The 21,882-nt window shown below is 43.1% G+C and overlaps 2 protein-coding genes and 1 non-coding gene across 3 annotated transcripts; 2 read left to right on the top strand and 1 right to left on the bottom strand.

Moving 5' to 3' along the window:
• Positions 1-6,961: 6,961 nt before the first annotated feature.
• ndufc1 (NADH:ubiquinone oxidoreductase subunit C1) lies at positions 6,962-8,543 on the bottom strand. Its single transcript, XM_021583940.2, has 4 exons — positions 8,387-8,543; positions 7,606-7,709; positions 7,346-7,421; positions 6,962-7,136 (listed from the first exon to the last, which is right to left on the bottom strand). Exons 1-3 carry the CDS (start codon positions 8,430-8,432, stop codon positions 7,362-7,364), a joined length of 210 nt encoding a protein of 69 aa, XP_021439615.1. The 5' UTR covers positions 8,433-8,543; the 3' UTR covers positions 6,962-7,136; positions 7,346-7,361.
• Positions 8,544-8,857: 314 nt separating this feature from the next.
• Positions 8,858-21,407, top strand: LOC110505005 (N-alpha-acetyltransferase 15, NatA auxiliary subunit). The gene is made up of 20 exons (XM_021583935.2): positions 8,858-9,282; positions 11,036-11,120; positions 11,261-11,365; positions 11,854-12,011; positions 12,116-12,250; positions 12,431-12,584; positions 12,735-12,854; positions 13,020-13,115; positions 13,280-13,386; positions 13,495-13,567; positions 13,648-13,817; positions 13,957-14,109; positions 14,228-14,356; positions 14,478-14,691; positions 19,506-19,699; positions 19,940-20,048; positions 20,146-20,244; positions 20,439-20,582; positions 20,688-20,785; positions 20,962-21,407. The coding sequence occupies exons 1-20, from the start codon at positions 9,229-9,231 to the stop codon at positions 21,172-21,174; spliced, it is 2,610 nt and encodes an 869-aa protein (XP_021439610.1). The 5' UTR covers positions 8,858-9,228; the 3' UTR covers positions 21,175-21,407.
• LOC118946086 lies at positions 19,731-19,865 on the top strand. Its single transcript, XR_005041272.1, has one exon. It is a non-coding gene; the product is annotated as a small nucleolar RNA SNORA18 (small nucleolar RNA).
• Positions 21,408-21,882: the final 475 nt, after the last annotated feature.

The raw sequence follows: 21,882 nt of genomic DNA, 5'->3' as shown, positions 1-21,882 counted from the left end.
TTTTTTCAATATTAACTTATTAACCTATCATCATTAATATAATATTTTATTTACAACGTACTAATACAACTAACGTTGTATTTCTTGTTTTCTTGGCTAAAAGTAAGCATCCAGAGAGCCCCCCCCCCCCCCCCTCTCTATTTACATGAAATGGTTCGGTCCTACCCCCAAACCAGGCCCGAACGATACTTTTCAGCAGTGAATTGCGAATGAGGAGTGCCAGTGGAGCATCATGTCTCAGCTTCCTAAAGAGAAATCTGTATTCAAAAAACAAAAAGAAAGAAAAGATAGAGAGAAGAGATAAAAGAAAATGCGAAGGTATGTCACCCAATTTTTCACAAAGGAAGGTGGGTGTAGTCTGTGAGAGGTGGAAATGAACCTGTTAGCTTAGTCCATAGTGAAATAGGCTACTTTTGCTCCCCTAACATGAGTTACTTAATATCTTCACAGACAATTCTGAGTGTTTACATTTCGCTCCTCTTTTTGCCGACATTTAATCAATGAAGGCAAACGTTTAGCAAGCTATTGATACTAAATCAGTTGTCCCTGCCCCTGCCTGGTGCCAGGCCCAACAGATGCAGTTTCAGGCATAGCAGCCCTGTCTCCCCATCCCCATCCCCCTGAACCAGCCCTGTCTCCTCATCCCCATACCCCTGAACCAGCCCTGTCTCCCCATCCCCATACCCCTGAACCAGCCCTGTCTCCCCATCCCCATACCCCTGAACCAGCCCTGTCTCCCCATACCCCTGAACCAGCCCTGTCTCCCCATCCCCATAACCCTGAACCAGCCCTACTCCCAACTGAAGAAGGAGGTGAGCAGCATTGTGTTGAATGACATGTCGGTTGGCATAATTGCAGGTACTGCAATGCATTGAGGACAGGAATGTGATTGTCCAGTCAGGAAAAATGTCTCATGACACAGAGGCAGTCAATATCAGCCTTAAATGAAGAGATGCAGGCTCTTAGAGAAGGATGGGAGTCTCTCCTGTCTGAGGCAACACTGATTGCTACGCAAATGGATGTTGCACCTCAATTTAGCAAGGAACACAGCCACCAGAGGAAAAGGAAGAGATTCCATGGTGAGACCTCTCAAGAGGAGACAGCTCAGCAACGGTGTTTCAGAACACAGTGTTTTTTTACTGCTATGAACAACGTCATAAGTGACCTGGACACTAGGTTCCACACCAATGCAAAAATTGTAGAATCATTTTCTGCTGTTCTGAAAGTTGGGCAGATTAGTGAGGATAAAATCCCTTCTGTGTACCATCCACTGATCATTAAGTATTCCAGAGATCTTACACCTGAGTTTCAAAATGAAGTAAGACTCCTGAACACTGTATATGCTGCCACTTTCCCCCCTAACTTGTCCCATCTTGGTCTACTGAAGGCAATTAGTAAGATGCAGCTGCAGAGCATTTTTGGAGAAGTGTGCATTGCTTTACGTACATTTTGCACACTGCCTGTGACTGTTGTGTGACTGTTGCTGGTGGCAAGAGAGCTTTCAGTAAGCTAAAACTGATGGAAAAAAAACATTTGAGGTCCACTTTGTCCCAGGACAGGCTTTGCAGTCTTGCCATGCTGTCCATTGAAAGTCGGTTAGCTAGAAAGCTGGACTTCAAAGACTTGATCAGTGACTTTGTTAGCAGGAAGGCTCAGAGCTGGGCTCTTGGTGAGTAAGGCTGAGCAAGGGCCAGTGATAACTGTTAAATGGCATGGCTATGGATATCAGATAACTACACACATGATGCCCACAGGCTGAGAACAAGATATATCTCAAAGTAATGGCTGGATTGCCATAACATTTGTTGTGCACAATCAAGACCCCAAGTGGAAGAAACCTATTAATTTGATGACCTCTTGACCTTTCCTCTAGCGCCACCATCAGGCCTTTTCATTTCCATTTTGTTTTTAATTTCCACTTTTACAGCTGCTTATTTTCTAGTTGGTATTTGTACTTAGTTCAAAAATCTGCTACTGATTTTATTATTTTGTTTGTTATATCATTCTATAGATGATAATGTTAATTTATTTTAATTGAAGAGGTTAATGTATATTTAAGTAATATTTATTTTAAGTTATACATTGATGTTAAGAGAATTTTCCATTCAAGAATTTGACCATTACAATTACATTTAGACTGTAAAAGATGGCCTTTAGCACATTTCTTATAGAGGGTGTCAGTCTTGCATCAAATAGTGAATTCCTGTGCAGAGATGCTGCATGCATGTCTGCACAGTGTTATATCTTCACAGCTCACTGTCAGTGAATATTGTACAGTAAATATTGGACTACAAGAGAGTTGAAAGCCTGCAAAGGTAGAGATATTTAAAGTTTTGAATGGGTCGATTGGGTTCTGGAGGTGCGTGGTTACAGCAATTGCGCGGGTTGGTGTGGCCTGTGTTGGTGGGGCCCAATGTGATGTCTTTTCATGGGGACCAAAATTCCTGGCGGCGCCCCTGCACATAGCCTACCATTGGCAAACATGTCTCAATAACGTATAACCTAGGCAATTTACGGTAGTCTTTTTAATTACATTTTTCAACTTTATCTGAAGGGGAGTTTGTTCACCACGTGCGCAATGCGCGTTCCACAATCGATCGATTCCTCCACGTGCGCAGATTACCCCAAGAAAGGGTTAAGGTAGGAAATGGGGTGCCAAACCCCAGTGGGTTAAATATGATCCACAGAGAAGTATCAACTCATTTACCGTTAGAATTGGTCTAGCAGTGGTCTTTTATATATGTTCAAAGCTGTCAATTTGATTTATAGAGGATGGGCAGGTGGCTTTTCATAAACCACGGGCTATGCTACAGTTCCTTCATTGCTGGAATGTTCTAGAAATGTCCGAAGACAGGCGCGTACTGGGACTAGAAATCGTCTCTGGTATTTCTAACACACTGACACATTTTTTCCCCTTGAGGCCCCCATTATTAGCCAGACAATTATCGTTTTACATTTAATTATATTTTACAGGTGTAAATATTGGACTATAAATTGTGCCTTCCTATGTTATACTTATGCAATTTTTTTTATTCCATTCTACTGAGCCATTTGCTATATGTTCATATTCTTACCTTTTATTTCTTATTGTTGTTTCATTGTCGAGAAGGAACCTGCAAGTAAGCATTTAGTTGGACGGTGTATACTGTATGTATGTATCCTGCACCTACGACATAAAAGCTTGGGACTTGTTTTGCACAACAACAAAAAACTAGTTTTGCAGACCCACAGTGGTGGAAAAAGTACTCATAATCATACTTGAGCAAAAATAAAAAATACCGTAATGGAATATGACTGAAGTAAACGTGACAGTAAAATACTATCCGAGTAAAAGTCTAAAAGTATATGGTTTTAAATGTACTTATGTACAGTGGTGGAAAAAGTATTCAATTACCAGTATAAGTACAAAGTAAATTCTATAAATGTAATTTCTTATATTAAGCAAACCAGACGCATGATTTTCTTGTCAAATAAATGTTTTAACGGACAGCCAGGGGCACACTCTAATACGCTGACATAATTTACAAATGCAGTATTTGTGTTTAGAGTCCACTAGATCAGATGCGGTAGGGATGACAACACATTATATTGATAAGTGTGTAAATTGGACCATATTACTGCCCTGACTGAGCATTCGAAATGTAATGAGTACTTTTAGGTGTCAGGGAAAATGTAAAAAAGTACATGTTTTATTTAGGAATGTAGTGGAGTCAAAGTAAAAGTATTCAAAAACATAAATACTCAAGTAAAGTACAGATACCCCAAAAATCTACTTAAGTAGTACTTCAAAGTATTTTTACTTAGTAACTTTACACCACTGCAGGCCCACTCAAGTAAAAATTGACCAGCCCATCTGGCATTTGCCCGAAATGCCTGATGGCCAGTCTGGCCCTGTCCAAAGGTCATTGTCATAGCCTATGAGATGATATCTTGACATGAGGGCGGAAAACTCAGGGGGGGTGTTGACTGTCAAAATTGACCACAATTTTACAAATTAGTTTTATTGGCAAATAAAGGTGAAAGTATATCATGTCCTGGCTATCAGACACACAGTAGAGTTCCATAATATAAGGGACAAATATCTGCAGTGCCACTGGAGAGCACAACATTAGCTAGCATTCTCTGTAATCAAATTAACGAATGATGGAATGCTGAAGAACTGTTTACAACAGGTAGGTATGGGGACTGGCTTTTCTCTCCCTCCACATCGTTATCTGGCAAGTGTCTGAACTAGAGGTGCCTAGACCAGTGGCGGAAAAAGTACCCAATTGTCAGATACCTTAATAGAAAGTTACTCAAGTAAAAGTCAGCCAGTAAAATACGACTTGAGTAAAAGTATTTGGTTTTAAATATACTTTCACCTTTATTTAACCAGGTAAGCTAGTTGAGAACAAGTTCTCATTTACAACTAAGACCTGGCCAAGATAAAGCAAAGCAGTGCGACACAAACAACAACACAGAGTTACACATGGAATAAACAAGCGTACAGTCAATAACATAATAGAAAAAAAAAGAAAGTCTATATACAGTGTGTGAGGGCGTGAGGGGGCGTGAGGGGGTAGGCAATAAATAGGCCATAGTAGCGGAGTAATTACAATTTAGCAAATTAACACTGGAGCGAAAAATGAGCAGATGATGATGTGCAAGTAAAGATACTGGTGTGCAAAAGAGCAGAAAAGTAAATAAAAACAATATGGGGATGAGGTAGGTAGATTGGGTGGACTATGTACAGCTGCAGCGATCTGTTAGCTGCTCAGATATCTGATGTTTAAAGTTAGTGAGGGAAATGTAAGTTTCCAGCATTGGGGATGACCAGTGAGATATACCTGCTGGAGCGAGTGCTACGGGTGGGTGTTGTTATCGTGACCAGTGAGCTAAGATAAGGCGGAGCTTTACCTAGCATAGACTTATAGATGACTTGGAGCCAGTGGGTCTGGCGACGAATATGTAGCAAGGGCCAGCCGACTAGAGCATACAGGTCGCAGTGGTGGGTGGTATAAGGGGCTTTGGTAACAAAACGGATGGCACTGTGATAGACTGCATCCTGTTTGCTGAGTAGAGTATTGGAAGCTATTTTGCAGATGACATCGCCAAAGTCGAGGATCGGTAGGATAGTCAGTTTTACTAGGTTAAGTTTGGCGGCATGAGTGAAGGAGGCTTTGTTGCAAAATAGAAAGCCGATACTATATTTGATTTTGGATTGGAGGTGTTTAATATGAGTCTGGAAGGAGAGTTTACAGTCTAGCCAGACACCTAGGTATTTGTAGTTGTCCACATATTCTAGGTCAGAACCGTCCAGGGTAGTGATGCTAGTTGGGCGGGCGGATGCGAGCAGCGAATGGTTGAAAAGCATGCATTTGGTTTTACTAGCATTTAAGAGCAGTTGGAGGCCATGGAAGGAGAGTTGTGTGGCATCGAAGCTCGTTTGGAGGTTAGTTAACACAGTGTCCAAATAAGGGCCAGAAGTGGATCATGGAATCATCCGCAGCAAGAGCGACATCATTGATATATACAGAGAAAAGAGTCGGCCTGAGAATTGAACCCTGTAGCATGAAAAGTAAATGTGATTGCTAAAATATACTTAAGTATCAAAAGTAAAAGTAGAAATAATGAAAAATTACTTATATTAAGCAAAGCAGACGGCAACATTTTCTTGATTTTAAAATGTACGTAGAGTCAGGGGCACACTCCAACACATTATTTACAAAAGATGCATTTGTGTTTACCGAGTCCGCCAGGCCAGAGGCAGTAGGGATGACCACGTGTTCTCTTGATAAGTGCGTGAATTTGACAATTTTCCTGTCCTGTTAAGCATTCAAAATGTAATGAGCACTTTGTGTGTCAGGGAAAATGTATGGAGTAAAAATTACAATATTTTCTTTAGGAATGTAGTGAAGTAAAAGTTTTCCAAAATTGAAATAGTAAAGTACAGATACTCCAAAAAACTACTTAAGTAGTACTCTATAGTATTTTTACTTAAGTACTTTACACCACTGGCCTAGACACCGTCTACTGATGTGAGACACATGCATGCATGCATCCGCACCATGAATACAGCAGGTTTTACAGAGCTGCCATCTACAGTATTCTGGAGCACCATATCAATAAGGCATCTATTTCCTGTATTTCAATGATCACCCTGATGGTATACGTATCTGTGTATTGGTCTCCAGCCAGAGGCGGCAGGTAGCCTAGTGGTTAGAGCATTGGACTAGTAACTGAAAGGTTGCAAGATCGAATCCGAGCTGACAAGGTAAAAGCTGTCATTCTGCCCCTGAACAAGGCAGTTAACCCACTATTCCTAGACCGTCATTGAAAATAAGAATTTGTTCTTAACTGACTTGCCTAGTTAAATAAAGGTAAAATAAAAATCAATTGGTATCCAGCCAGTGGTTGAACATCTCTAGAGACATTAACTGAGAGAAAATAACTGTAGCAATGCTCCCTATCCAATCTGACAGAGCTTGAGAGGATCTGCAGAGAAGAATGGGAAAAACTCCCCAAATACATGTGTGCCATGCATGTAGCATCATACTCAAGAAGACTTGAGGCTGAGATGGCTGCCAAAGGTGCTTCAACAAAGTACTGTGTAAAGGGTCTGAATACTTAGGAAAATGTGGGATTTCAGTATATTTTTAATAAATTAGCAAAACCTTTCTAAAAACCTGTTTTTTCTTTGTCATGAGGTAGTGTGTAGATTGATGAGGGGGAAAAAACAATTCAATTTTAGAACAAGGCTGTAACATAAAAAAAAAATGTGGAAAAAGTTGAGGGGTCTGAATACTTTCCCTGTGTATTGGTATGTACTATATCTTAAAAATAGTATGGTGTAAGGGAAAATATCGACCCCCCTCTTCAATTGTGTATCAGGGAGTGGGATATGCAAAAAACACATTTCCAAGTCACAAATGCATATTAATACACACGTGTGAAATAGGAGAAATAAGCACCCACCAAATTATTAAAATATGGGTTTATATAAAAGGAGACATGTAAATACAGTAATCTCTTTATTACACATAGAACTAGATATTATGCCCAGGACATGGGATCATTAAAACAAAATAAAAATACAGAAGGAAAAAAAAAAGTGTGAAGACATATTCAGATCACCCTGATGGATCCACGAAATAGTCCTGCAAAGCATAATAATGAATCACAAAAACATTAGGCTGTCATGTTTTTCTTTTGTAATATAATAAATCGAAAGAACAACAATCTGAATTCAAACAGCAGACATTTTTACAAGTGTTAGAACATCACAACATCCTAATTCTTGAAAGTCCCACATGCATTACCTTTGAAATTACTAAACTGAGGGAGACTTGAAGAGGGTAAGACTCACATGTTGTCATAGCGATTCATTCCAGGCCATTCCTCACTTTGTACTCATGCACATCAGTGCTGTGTTGTTTGAAGAGCTGCAGATTAAAAAAATAACCTCTATAGTTTGGCATTCATCCTGGACTGCATTCAAAAATCCAAACAATGTTCTGCAGTATTGTGAAAGGAAATCAGGGGACAAATTTACAAATATCAGTAGGCTAACTAAGTAATCTTATGTTTTGTGTGTAACCCCCAATAGAGGAGGTGAGCAGTCATTACCAGGCCCCAGAGGAAAGCGGACGTCCCGAACGCTAGGCCCACACGCAGCCAGTTGGGGTTGGTGTGATCTGGCTTTGCTGCGGTGAACGCAGACCGACTCCCAACTGCAAGATAAAAGGACAATGAGATTAATAATCAGCATTTGACTGACTGGCAATTCAACAGAAAGAGTTGTGAGGTTGTAATGCTTCAGTTGTTACTGTATGAGTCTGTTCTTGCTGACTCCCAATAGAGACCCCACAAGTGTCAAGTTAGTCACAACATGTGCATACATTATTGTAGACTACACCAATACTAGGTTGACAGATTTGTCTCTCTTTATCTCCATTATACAATCAGGTAATTATCGTGCACGAAAATGAAATTCTGTGTTTGGACTAATGATTACATACCAGGTAGCTAATAATACCTAATTAACTAGTAGACTACTAGTAAGCTAACGTCACTTAGCTACTATACCTAGATAGCACATTCAATCATCTGAATACAGCTACTTTGTGTTTTCATGTCAATTGCAGTGTTATTAAAATGTGAATGACTATGAATGTTGCCATATAACTTAGTACTTCACTTAGTCAAGACAGTTACGCTAACCTTGCTAAAATAACGTTAGCTATTGACATTGGCTAATGTTAGCTAGCTAAGCTAAGGTCAGGCCTCAAAACAGCACGATAGCCAGTCTTCTCGCAAGGTTAACGTTATTTTTAAAAGTATATATATATATATATATATAAAGGATTATTACACAAATTATACACCTGTTTCCTTTTTATTTACTTACTCTTGCTGGCGCTTGCTGCCCGTAGTAATAAACGATTTAGTGTCATTTTAGCCACAGAATTTGTTCCCTCATCCGAAATCGGTTCGTGACGAGCTGTGATCGACTATGTGCCCTGTCCAGTGGAGTAGAATTTGAAATTATCACAGAATAATAGATTTTAAAAAAGAGGGATGATTTTATTTAGAGATGAAAGGCTCAGTGTTCCTAAAATAAAGTACACACTCGAACCATTTACAGTAAAATTTTGCAATAACATATTCACTTCTATATGTCATGTTTTTACGACTATGATGCAAATGTCATGTTTTTACGTCTATAATGCAAACCACATAACAGTGATGACAATGCTGCAATGATGGCTAATTGCTACGGAAATGGACTGTAATCTTATCTAATTCATTTTTTAAAAAATTATTTCTGTCTGGGGCTGGGCACGGTGCCATGTAGCTAGCTCTGGAGAACCCAAGATTGGAATTATGAGAACAGAGAAAAATATATTTTACATCACGTCTATTGCAGAACCAAAGTGATGCACTATAACACGTTCCCTTCCATAATTGTCTTTGGTTGATTGATTACATTTGTGACTTTTCAGTTTGACAATTTTGCACTGTACAGCAGCAGCACGCACACAGACCCAGAGAGCAGCTTGACCCGGAGGAGAAGGCGGCCATTTTGGTCTGAAGGGGGCCTTGGCTGTCACCACGTGAGGAAGAAGAGCCCGAAAGAGAGCGAGACAATTCCGGGAGCTTTGACTCGAAGAGACCAAGAGGGGAGAGAGAGAGAGGAAACTTCGATTCTGATTCATGCGCGAAGCTACAGAAGAGTAGCCAGATTACAGAATGCCCTCAATTACTCTACCGCCGAAGGAGAATGCTCTATTCAAGAGAATATTGGTAAGTACATAGCTGCCGCTAGCTAGTTACGTTAGCTAACTTGCTAAATATAGCAAGCTAGCTAACTTGCGCACGTTACAGTAGCTACTCTACATGACCAGTAGCTAGCTAGCGTCGATTCGATTTGAAATAAAACAGCATGTATTCATGTTGTATCGTTAGTTGACATATGTTGTTCCTTCCATCACACTCTCAACGATTGTAACGTTATAGCTAACTCGTGGGCTAGTATGTGGCGAGGCACTCGGAATGGCCTGATTGTCATCATTAGCTTGTTAGTTAGCGGTTTCAGTTTTACACCGTTTACTAACTAGCTAGTTATCATGAAACATGGCTAACAAGCGAGTAAACTCAATAACTTGTTATATGTTGTATCAGTTTGTTGTAGCGGACTGGTTCAAAATAAACGCATGACTTTGCTCCAAAACATGATTGGCAAGGAACGTTTGCTAGCTACGGCTAGATAAGTTGCCTAACGTAGGAAGCTAGCTCGCTGCAAGCTCATTCTACACCAACCGCACAGGTACTTCATCATTACTCAGCATTTTAGCAACAAGAGAAACTATAACAAGCTATGAAGCTAGATAGGCGTTACATTTAACATGCTCAACGTATGTGCAGTGTTGTCCCCAAATATATTACTGCAAACAGCGGTATGTTAAGTATTGCAATCCTTTACCACAGATTGCAGTTAGCTAACACAACTTAGCTACCCAGCCAGCTAGCTGTCACTCACGCTTTACTGAATCACATATAATATGGGAACTAATTATAAACAATTAGCTTCCTATCATACCAGCTATGTGCACACGTTTAGTCTACTTTGCTGAATATTGAGCACCATTCACACAACCATTTCCCATTTCTGGACATGGTGTTTAACAATGTTGGTGTTATTGGCGAAGTTAGGTTGTGTCAATAGCTCGGCATTTCTCTAGGCCTGCAAATACAAGTAAGCCACATCTACAGTGTTGGATATAAACTTTCAGATTAGTTGCCAACATATGTTTATTCATAAGTATACTCATATATTTTTGAGCAATTATGTATATTGAGGAAAGTACATTACTGAATATATTTCTACAGGGTTGGTTCTCTGCAGAAGAAAAAAATCCACTCTGATGCAAGGCGAACATTTCTTTACCTTAGTTCCTTGCATTACTTTACTCTGCAAATATAATAGTAATTCATTGGCCAATGCTGTTTGAGGAGAGCTCGCAAGGTTGTAAATGCTTACCACAAGTGTGTTTTATGTAGATGTGAATTGTCTGTTTCCACTCAGAGCCTCTAATGTTCTGTACAACATTCTGAAAACGTTTGTTTTAGTTGCTGTGTTGAATGCTCCTCAGTTTCCTTGGAGCCCCTGCCTTCTCCCTATGCCAGTGTGGATTCCCGGGTATTAGCGTTATGCGGGGAATTGGCAGGCTGATCACTGAGGTGCTAGGCCACACTGTGCTGACCCAGGCAGATAGGAATCTACGTCTGACTGGTTCTCTAATCACTGCATCTCATCACCCACCTGACCACACATTCACACAAAGCTAGATGTTTTTTCAGACCCAATCAATCAAGATAATACTTACTGTATTGGGTTGTGGTGAGCTACTGTCCCTGCTTGCTGGCAGGGTGGTATCACCAGACAACCTACCCAAAAGTGTTATTTGTAACTGTATTTGGGTGATTCATCAGATCTGAACTCTAAGAACAGGCTTTGCAAAAACCTTGATGACAACACACCTCTCCCCTGTTGCAGAGATGCTATGAGCACAAGCAGTACAGAAATGGACTCAAGTTCTGCAAACAGATCCTCTCCAACCCAAAGTTCGCCGAGCATGGAGGTAAGGCCTGCTTCAACAGCCACTACTCACTTATCTTTCGGTGGTTGGAACATCAGTGTTGGTAATTCATTTCTTGGCCTAATTAAGTGTTTTGGCTGTGACTTGACACTAGTTCCTTTTCTCCCTCATCTGTCCCTCAGAGACGCTGGCGATGAAGGGACTGACCCTGAACTGTCTGGGGAAAAAGGAGGATGCGTACGAGCTGGTGAGACGAGGCCTGCGCAACGACCTCAAGAGCCATGTCTGTATCCTTTTATACTAGGGCTAATGAGGTGAGGGTTCATATGAACCTCCTAGTCGGAGGCGGGAAGACATTCACCAAAAGCTCGACATCATAATAAGCCCAAACTTTTTACTCCATCCCACAAGCCCTTACTGCGCCATGTCTACTGCACATAATCCAGGCAGGGAATGGGAGCGTGCTAGATTGGCTCTGACTGTTACTGTGACATCTAATAATATAGGCTTGGTTGCATTGATACAGGGTTCACTGTTTTCATTTGTCACCATGAGTATTAGCTTTCTTTTTTGCCTTGAAATGTAGTCATGTGTTTTTAGTAGTCCTCCAAATGGGGTGTTTTAGCGAGGGATTTAATTTCTGAGGTTTGTATATATATTTTTTTAGTAGGCAAGTCAGTTAATAAGAACAAAATCTTATTTACAATGATGGCCTACCCCTGGTTTAGTGTGTGTGTAGTCTGTTGTTTTGCCTCCTTAACCTTTGCTCTCCCAGGCTGGCATGTGTATGGTCTGCTGCAGCGGTCGGATAAGAAGTACGACGAGGCCATCAAATGCTACCGCAATGCTCTGAAGTGGGACAAGGACAACCTGCAGATCCTCAGGGACCTTTCTCTTCTCCAAATCCAGATGAGAGACCTGGAGGGCTACAGGGTGAGGACCCAGAGACGGACCGTGTGTGCACGCATGTCTCCACTCATAAGTATGAGCTCCTGCTGTGTATAATAATTATTCTGTTACGCTCTCTCTCTCTGCAGGAGACCCGCTATCAGCTCCTGCAGCTGCGTCCCGCGCAGAGGGCCTCATGGATCGGCTACGCCGTGGCCTACCACCTGCTGGAGGACTTTGAGATGGCCGCCAAGATCGTTGAAGAGTTTCGCAAAACGCAACAGGTGAGCTTGACCTCTTTGACCTCTGTGTCTTTGAGTCGAATAATTCTCATTGGGTGCTCTGTAGAGTTCCTGTATCACCCATCTGTATACATTTTACGGATTGGTCACCCTGCCTGGATCAGTACACCCGATTGGTCACTGCCTGTGTCAGTAAATGTGGTGGGTGGTGCTGTGTTTCAGACGTCACCAGACAAAGTGGACTATGAGTACAGTGAGCTGCTGCTGTACCAGAACCAGGTGCTCAGGGAGGCGGGGCTGTTCAAGGAAGCACTGGAGCACCTCACCACCTATGAGAAACAGATCTGTGACAAGCTTGCTGTGGAGGAGACACGAGGTGTGTGTGTGTGTGTGAGCGAGAGAAGGGGTGAAAGTGCATGTGAAAGTGTGTATTGGGTGTTTTAATCCTAAAGTGTGTGAGAGTTTAGGGTTGTGTTTGTAGATCTATGTATAACATGTGATTCATGTGAACCTATTTATTGCTTAGGAGAGCTGCTACTGCAGCTAGACCGCTCGGAGGAGGCCACTGAGGTCTACCGACAACTCCAGGAGAGGAACCCTGAGAACTGGGCCTACTACCAGGGTCTGGAGAAAGCACTGAAACCAGGTATCCTTTAAACCCTCACTGCTACCCACCCCATTCCCACTGGACCCTCTCTGGTCCCCTCTTTAGCATGGGTCCTCTCACTACATGTGTTTGGTAGATTCTCTGACCAGATTTGAATCTCCGTATGAATGGCATGCTCTGACTGTTGGCTTCTTGTGTTCCCAGCTTGCATAGAGGAGAGGCAGAAGCTCTATGAGGAGGCGTGGGTGAAGTATCCCAAAGGACTTGTTCCCCGGAGGCTGCCTCTCACCTTCCTAACAGGTACATAAATAAGCCATTATCACTACTATTACTGTGTAATTATCCGTGGTGTGACGGCCTTTCAAGACGATGGCTGATAGACACAAGCATGTTGAAACGTGGTCTGTGGAACACCGGAGGATGGGGTGTTGAGGAGCTCCATTCACTTCTTGTTTTCTTTTCAGGTGAGAAGTTCCGTGAATGTCTGGACTGCTATCTGAGGATGAACTTCAGTAAAGGCTGTCCGCCCGTCTTCACAACTCTGAAGTCCCTGTATCACGACAAGGAGAAGGTGAGGGAGAACCACTGCCATTCCGTAGGCTCCAGCAAGTCACTGAAGTAACATGCCTGGACTGAGATGTCAGGGTGATCTTGTGTTTGCTTGTTCCTCTCCGTGTAGTTGTCCATCATTGAAGAATTAGTGGTTGGATATGAGACGTGTTTGAAAAGCTGTCGAAAGTTCAATCAAAGTGGTGAGTGCGATCAGATTTTCATGTTTTATGAAATCTAATAGGAACCGTATTAGAATCTCTAATTATGGTGTGTGTATTAGATGACGGTAAGGAGGAGCCCCCCACCACTCTGCTGTGGGTCCAGTATTTCCTGGCTCAGCACTTTGACCACGTGGGCCAGCAGACGCTAGCCCTGGACTACATCAACACAGCAATCGAGAGCACACCCACGCTCATAGAACTGTTCCTCATCAAGGCCAAAATATACAAGGTAACCCACACACAGCCGTTGAGAGCACCCCCGCAATCGTAGAATTGTTCCTCAAGGCACACATTTTCTAGACATGTCATTATAGTGAAGATTTACAGTGTAACACTCTCTCTCTCTCTTCCTATCTTTGTCTCTGTAGCATGCAGGTAACATAAAGGAAGCAGCCAGGTGGATGGATGAGGCCCAGGCTCTGGACACTGCTGACCGCTTCATCAACTCAAAGTGTGCCAAGTACATGTTGAAGGCCGGCCTGGTCAAAGAGGCAGAAGAGATGTGCTCCAAGTTCACAAGGGTCAGTCAGTGTTTGTGTGTTAAGCTGTCAATGTCAATGTGACTGTACATTGTGTGTTGCCTTAAAACCCTTTGTGTGTGTGTGTGTGGTGGTAACTGTGGGTATCGGTGTGTTTCAGGAGGGTGCATCAGCGGTAGAGAATCTGAATGAGATGCAGTGTATGTGGTACCAGACAGAATGTGCTCTGGCCTACAAGTCCATGAACAAGTTTGGAGACGCACTCAAGAAGTGCCACGAGATCGAGAGGGTAAGTTTTCTAACTGGGGGGCAGATTCCCTAACGGGGGTTAAACCTGTATAGATGGCCCAGTGGTAGTACAGGTCTGGTCAGTGGTTGGATTGCCTCATCATATCCATTTGTCCCATTAGCATTTTGTGGAGATCACAGACGACCAGTTCGACTTCCACACATACTGCATGAGGAAAATGACGCTGCGATCCTATGTGGACCTACTCAAGCTGGAGGACGTGCTGCGCATGCATCCCTTCTATTACAAAGCTGCCCGCACCGCCATTCAGATCTACCTCGGTCTGCACGACAACCCACTCACCGACGACAACAAGGAACACCAGGCGGACGCCGGTACGTATTGTGTGTGTGAGAGTGCAAGACCCCAAACTGACGCTTGTTTGGTATTGCTAATTTGATGATTTACACACTGGTTTTTGGTTTGGTGTAGTGCAAAGTTCCCTCTAATGTTTTTTAGCACTGAGCAAATTCCAGTTCTGCTGAGCACAAACTTGAACTTTGTGAAAATTCGGTGCAACTTCCAGCGTGCGTTTGCTGTGAAGAGACTGTACCCGCTTTAAATTAGAAAATCTGACACGACAGGTGGATTAACAAAAAGCTAAGCTGTGTTTTGCTATATTGCACTTGTGATTTCATGAATATAAATATTTGTAGTAATATTATTTGAATGTGGCGCTCTGCAATTCCCACTAACGGGATGGTTTGCGTCAATAAGCTAAATAAAGAAACTTTTTTTTCACTTTAAATTATTTTATTTTTTTACAAATCCTGTCTCAAAATAAAACACTGCCCCTTTAAGAGGAAAAAAAGCTCTTTACCTGACTTGCTTTTCACAGATGTCTAGAAATGTATACTTTTTTGTGCTCTTGTAAGAAGCAATCCCTCACCAAGAGCCCAGTTGTAGATAATTTGTAGTCAGCAAATGACTCGAACTAGCAAAGGATATGAACAAAATGTGCACACGTGGCTACATGCAGCTCTCGCTTTGATCTCAAAACAAGCTCATCTATTCATGACTGCTCATGCTGGAAACAGTCCAGTTCAAGGTAAATGGCAATGATCTATTTGCGTATAGGCCTACTGTACCGCTGTTTAAATAGACCAGTGTAGCATAGAGTACAGGCTGAGTAGTGCGTCAATGCAATAGAATCCTACTCGGATGCATTCTGCCTACAACAAAATCTCTTGTGTTGATTTAATCACAATTGCCACAGTAAAGCAAAACTGTTAAAACCTCTTGGAACTACCCATCCCGGATCTGGGAGATTTGTCATCAACTACACTAATTAGCTTAGCGCTACGGTCAAAAAATATTACTAGAAAATATTCATTCATGAAATCACAAGTGAAATATAGTGAAACACAGCTTAACCTTTTGTTAATCACCCTGTCATCTCAGATTTTGAAATGATGCTTTACAGCCAAAGCAAGACAAGCGTTGGTGTAAGTTTATCGATAGCCTAGCATAGCATTATGTCCAGCTAGCAGCAGGAAGCTTGGTCACAAATCAGAAAAGCAATCAAATTAATCATTTACCCTTGATCTTCAGATGTTTTCACTCACAAGACTCCCAGTTAGAAAGCAAATGTTCCTTTTGTTCCATAAAGATTATTTTTATACCCAAAATACCTCAGTTTGTTGGTCACGTTATGTTGAGAAATCCACCGGAAATACGACAAATTATATCCATAATATTGACAGAAACATGGCAAACGTTTTTTATAATCAATCCTCAAGGTGTTTTTCAAATATCTATTCGATAATACACTGCTCAAAAAAATTAAGGGGACACTAAAATAACACATCCTAGATCTGAATGAATGAAATATTATTATTAAATACATTTTTCTTTACATAGTTGAATGTGCTGACAACAAAATCACACACAAATTATCAATGGAAATCAAATTTATCAACCCATGGTCTGGATTTGGAGTCACACTCAAAATTAAAGTGGAAAACCACGCTACAGGCTGATCCAACTTTGATGTAATGTCCTTAAAACAAGTCAAAATGAGGCTCAGTAGTGTGTGTGGCCTCCACGTGCCTGTATGACCTCCCTACAACGCCTGGGCATGCTCCTGATAAGGTGGCGGATGGTCTCCTGAGGGATCTCCCAGACCTGGACTAAAGCATCTGCCAACTCCTCGACAGTCTGTGGTGCAACGTGGCGTTGGTGGATGTAGCGCGAAATTATGTCCCAGATGTGCTCAATTGGATTCAGGTCTGGGGAACGGGGGGGGGGGGGGCAGTCCATAGCATCAATGCCTTCCTCTTTCAGGAACTGCAGACACACTCCAGCCACATGAGGTCTAGCATTGTCTTGCATTAGGAGGAACCCAGGGCCAACCGCACCAGCATATGGTCTCACAAGGGGTCTGAGGATCTCATCTCGGTACCTAATGGCAGTCAGGCTACCTCTGGCGAGCACATGGAGGGCTGTGCGGCCCCCCAAAGAAATGCTACCCCACACGACTGACCTACCCCACACACATGACTGACCCACCGCCAAACCGGTCATGCTGGAGGATGTTGCAGGCAGCAGAACGTTCTCCACGGCGTCTCCAGACTGTCACGTCTGTCACGTGCTCAGTGTGAACCTGCTTTAATCTGTGAAGAGCACAGGGCGCCAGTGGCGAATTTGCCAATCTTGGTGTTCTCTGGCAAATGAAAAACATCCTGCACGGTGTTGGGCTGTATGCACAACCCCCACCTGTGGACGTCGGGCCCTCATACCACCCTTATGGAGTCTGTTTCTTACCGTTTGAGCAGACACATGCACATTTGTGGCCTGCTGGAGGTCATTTTGCAGGGCTCTGGCAGTGCTCCTCCTGCTCCTCCTTGCACAAAGGCAGAGGTAGCGGTCCTGCTGCTGGGTTGTTGCCCTCCTACGGCCTCCTCCACGTCTCCTGATGTACTGGCCTGTCTCCTGGTAGCGCCTCCATGCTCTGGACACTACGCTGACAGACACAGCAAACCTTCTCGCCACAGCTCGCATTGATGTGCCATCCTGGATGAGCTGCACTACCTGAGCCACTTGCGTGGGTTGTAGATTCCGTCTCATGCTACCACTAGAGTGAAAGCATCGCCAGCATTCAAAAGTGACCAAAACATCAGCCAGGAAGCATAGGAACTGAGAAGTGGTCTGTGGTCCCCACCTGCAGAACCACTCCTTTGAGGGTGTCTTGCTAATTGCCTATAATTTCCACCTGTTGTCTATTCCATTTGCACAACAGCATGTGAAATTTATTGTCAATCTGTGTTGCTTCCTAAGTGGACAGTTTGATTTCACAGAAGTGTGATTGACTTGGAGTTACATTGTGTTGTTTAAGTGTTATCTTTATTTTTTTGAGCAGTGTAAATCAACCGGGACAATTGGCTTTTCAGTTGGAGAGAGGAAAAATGACTACCTCTGTCTTTTACGCAAGAATCACTGAGAGCCCTCAGCTGGCCACTTACGCAATGTAGTTGTTTAGGCTCATTCTTCAACATAAAGGCGGGAAACTACGTCAAAATGCTGTAGACACCCTAGGGAATACGTAGAAAAGGGAATCTAGTTGATATCCCTTTCAATGGCCAATAGGGGTGCATAGGAACACAACGGTTTCAAAACATGAGTCACTTCCTGATTTGATTTTTCTTAGACTTTCGCCTGCAATATCAGTTCTGTTATACTAACAGACGACAATATTTTTACAGTTTTGGAAACTTTAGAATGTTTTCTATCCTAAGCTGTCAATTATATGCATATTCTAGCATCTGGTTCTGAGAAATAGGCCGTTTACTTTGGAAACGTTATTTTTCCAAAAATTAAAATAGTGTCTCCTAGCTTCAAGAGGTTATTAACAGGGAAACCTGAAGAACAGTGGTCACCAATCTTTTCTGAGTCGAGATCACTTTCAGAGTCAAAATGCAAGCAGAGTTCTACCCCTCACATTTTCTTAACCACGACTTGAAAAACATAAGCCTATGCAACATTAACAATGAGGTTTGTGCAGTAAGTTATAGGCCCAATACATTATCACAGCAATTGGCCTGCCAATGCATTGTTGGTCGGGCCATTTTTGAAAAATTATGTACAACATTTTGAGGTAGGCTATATGATCACACCGGTAATAGATACGTTGTATTATTTGTGAGACACTGCTGATTGAACATGCATCTTAAATAGTTCGCTTTTTATTTTCATTTTACCGGGCTGATGACGTCTGCATCTGATGGTCAGTCAGAGAGCAGCCGACTAAGGGTCCGCCTCTCAACATCCCTCCGCTCTCCCTTTCCTCCACTGACACTGACCAAAAAGGGACACCGTCTTCCAGCTGATGGCGAATCTCGAGTAGCACCGCAGTATTTCTGCCTCATGCACAAATTCATGTTACTCCTATGAAGTCGCTAATACTAAAGCAAGCCTAGAGATGCACTTTCCTACTCTTTATTTACTGCTGCAGTGCTTGTTGTAGTGCTGTGTGGGAATAGGACGAACTTGGATTTAATAGCTTATAAAAGTGTTGACAGTGCTGAGTAAGAACTCTCATAAAAACAGCATCTCTTTGCTGTATTCGTTGAGTCTCTAGTCATGGTTTTAAATGTTAAGAAATCTCACCGTATCAACTTTGCTGTAGCTTTCTTTTATGCCTGCTATGTTACTGCAGACACGGTAATCTTGAGCCATTCGATTGGCCAGCGGTAGGCCTATAGTGCACCTGATTTGCTCTCCGGGCCTGCCGGGAAGGCAGAGTTTGTACATTCAGACACATGAAATGGTTCAAAATGGCAAGCTTGCCTGCCCGGCGCGCAGGGCAGCTGAATCTGGTGCACTTAACGCCAACAACCGGAGATGGAAAAAAAATAATAGGAACAAGGCTTTCATTCGTTTTTTTTTATGATCGATTAGGAATGCCTTGGAGATCGACTAGTTGATCTCAATCAACCGGTTGATGACCACTGCTCTAGAAAGTGAACATCACTCAAATCTCTTGCAACTCTCTGAGTGCTGACATTTCTTCTGCGAAGCAGTCTTGGGCTACTGTGTGCCCACGCGCAGCTTAGAGGGAACATTGGTGTAGTGTCTTGATTTGTAAATGATCCCAGTGTCTGAGAGAAATGACACGGGCCCGTCTGTCCCTGTGCTGGTGCTTGTCCCACAGAGAACCTGAATGACAAGGAGCTAAAGAAGCTTAGGAACAAGCAGAGACGAGCCCAGAAGAAAGCCCAACTAGAGGAGGAGAAGAAGAACGCAGAGAAAGAGAAGCAGCTGAAGAACCAGAAGAAGAAGAAAGAAGATGACGACGAGGAGATCGGAGGACCAAAGGAGGAGCTCATACCAGACAAACTGGCCAAGGTGTGTGTGGCCTGTAAAAGATGAAGGAATGACTGAGGCCTATCCCGACAAGACTCCTCACAGTGAGCCCTAGTCGTTGGAAATGCCTCAAAGAACAAACCTGTGGTTTCGCTTTACCCTCATGGCTACTGCCATTAGCCCTGTGGGATATCACTGCAGAACATGGTGAAATTACACTAAGGAGACTGAACAGTTTTTTGGGGGGATAAGACCCATGACATTGTTTTCTTCCCCCTGTAGGTGGAGAACCCACTAGAGGAGGCAGTGAAGTTTTTAACCCCCCTGAAAAACCTGGTGAAGAACAAGATTGAGACTCACCTCCTGGCCTTCGAGATCTACTTCAGGAAAGGTAAAGGAACGAGAAGCTGATTGACGTTCTGACACGAAGAATCTGGTACTTTAGTCAAAAAAAAATGTAAACAGATCTGTTGCTTTCCCTCTCGTAGAGAAGTACCTGCTGATGTTGCAGTCGGTGAAGAGAGCATTCTCCATGGAGCCCTCTCACCCCTGGCTGCACCAGTGTCTAGTGCGCTTCTTCAAAGGAGGTACAGTTTAGTAGAGCTTCTGCCACCTGTCATTTGGCCAGGCTGTTGGGCCTTGTCATCATCCAAACTCCATGGATTTAAAATACCCTCACCGCCATCTGTCTCTGAACCCTATGTTGATTGTTGCTGGAATAGTTGTCTGTGTTTTGGTACAAACAACTCTACCATGTTCTGATTCTGTGTGTATTCCTCAGTGTCTGACAGTAAGGACCTACCGGAGGCTGTGCGGACTGTTTTGAAGCAGGAAATCTCACGGCTGTTTGGGGAGAGCAACCCCCAGAACTTTAACAAGAACTACCTGAGCCAACACTCCAACTCTATACCACACCGCGTGGCTGGTACGTACCCGCACTACCTGACTCAACAGTCCACATGAGACTTCACCATAACTACACACACACTGTCAACTTGTAACTGAAAAGTTCGACGTTGTCCCCCTGCAGCTGCTAAGATGATGTTTTATCTGGACCCGTCCTCTGACAAGATGGCCTCTGAGCTGGCTACAGCGCCAGATGAGTCCCTCACTGGGAGAAGCATCACGGTGAGCGCTTACTCACTGCACTAATTCTTGCGCAGCATTGTTATATTTAAATGTATCAAGTACCTTTGGCACAGTAGTCCCACACCTGAACCAGAAACAACATTAGGGAAAAAGGCAAGGAATAATGTCAAATGTCTGTGTGACCCAAGTCTAAGACACCTTATCTTTCCTGTCAGATCTGCACAGATGTGCTGGAGGCGCTGCGTGAGGGCAATCTCGGCGATGGGCAGCAGAAGGCAGCGGAGGCGTACCGCGCCGCGTGTAACAAGCTGTACCCCCACACCTTGGCCTTCATGCCCCCTGGCTATGAGGACAACGCCACCTCCACCATCAGCGCCAACGGAGACCTGTCAGCAGGCGAGCACGACGACATGGCCAACGACATGTGAGAGGGGAGCGAGGGATGGGATGGGAGGGGAGGAGCATAGAAGCTGCCAGCCGCTAGTCTGCCAACAACACCCCAGCTACGGTTGTTTGTGAATGCCCCCTGCAGTGCACTGACCTGGACTGAGAGAGCCGCGAAGAGGAGGGAAAAACAAATGCGCATTTTACTATTTTTTTTTTTTTAAACCCTGTTGACATCTCTTCTTTAACTGAACAAAATAAAACTGTATAAGAAAAGAAAAGTGTTAGGGTGGCTGCCGTTAAGTCAGGTTTTTACTCCTGTGTTTTCACGCCTGTGTTTCTCCTGTATGTGCATCTGCTTCTCACGTTTTTAAAGGTAATTTATATATTAAAAACAAAGAATTTAAAACATTTGCAAAAATTGAAAGATTATAAATTGTGGTGGTGATGGAGGATTGTGGTTTTACCTGTGAGCTGGCAAGTGCCAAAAATGAAAAGGTGGAACTTTTTAAAAGGAGACATCACTTGTTTCCCAGGGGAGGCGTAGCAGCGATGCACTCAGTTAATCAGCTACTGAGCTCAAGCAGTCCTCTGCTCTGCCACAAGGTGGTGCAGCGGTAGAGGTCCCGGCGTGGCCTCCAGGAGGGAACAGGACACGACTGATCTGAATGCAGAGACACAGAGCTCAATGCTCACCTGGAGTGCTGTATGACTGACAAATGTGCAGATTTCTGTTTTCCTTTTCCGCTCTG

Source organism: Oncorhynchus mykiss, chromosome 31 (assembly GCF_013265735.2).
Source record: "Oncorhynchus mykiss isolate Arlee chromosome 31, USDA_OmykA_1.1, whole genome shotgun sequence".
In the NCBI taxonomy this organism is placed as follows: domain Eukaryota; kingdom Metazoa; phylum Chordata; class Actinopteri; order Salmoniformes; family Salmonidae; genus Oncorhynchus; species Oncorhynchus mykiss.
This window is presented reverse-complemented; position numbering and strand designations above follow the sequence as displayed.

Excerpts from the sequence above, each read along its gene's own strand:
- ndufc1 (XM_021583940.2), bottom strand. The coding sequence starts at position 8,432 with ATGACACTAAATCGTTTATTACTACGGGCAGCAAGCGCCAGCAAGA. Across the intron at positions 7,710-8,386 it reads GGCAGCAAGCGCCAGCAAGA|TTGGGAGTCGGTCTGCGTTC; the intron begins GTAAGTAAATAA and ends TTTATCTTGCAG. Across the intron at positions 7,422-7,605 it reads CCGCTTTCCTCTGGGGCCTG|CTCTTCAAACAACACAGCAC; the intron begins GTAATGACTGCT and ends TTTAATCTGCAG.
- LOC110505005 (XM_021583935.2), top strand. The coding sequence starts at position 9,229 with ATGCCCTCAATTACTCTACCGCCGAAGGAGAATGCTCTATTCAAGAGA. Across the intron at positions 11,121-11,260 it reads AAAGTTCGCCGAGCATGGAG|AGACGCTGGCGATGAAGGGA; the intron begins GTAAGGCCTGCT and ends TCTGTCCCTCAG. Across the intron at positions 12,251-12,430 it reads AGTTTCGCAAAACGCAACAG|ACGTCACCAGACAAAGTGGA; the intron begins GTGAGCTTGACC and ends GCTGTGTTTCAG.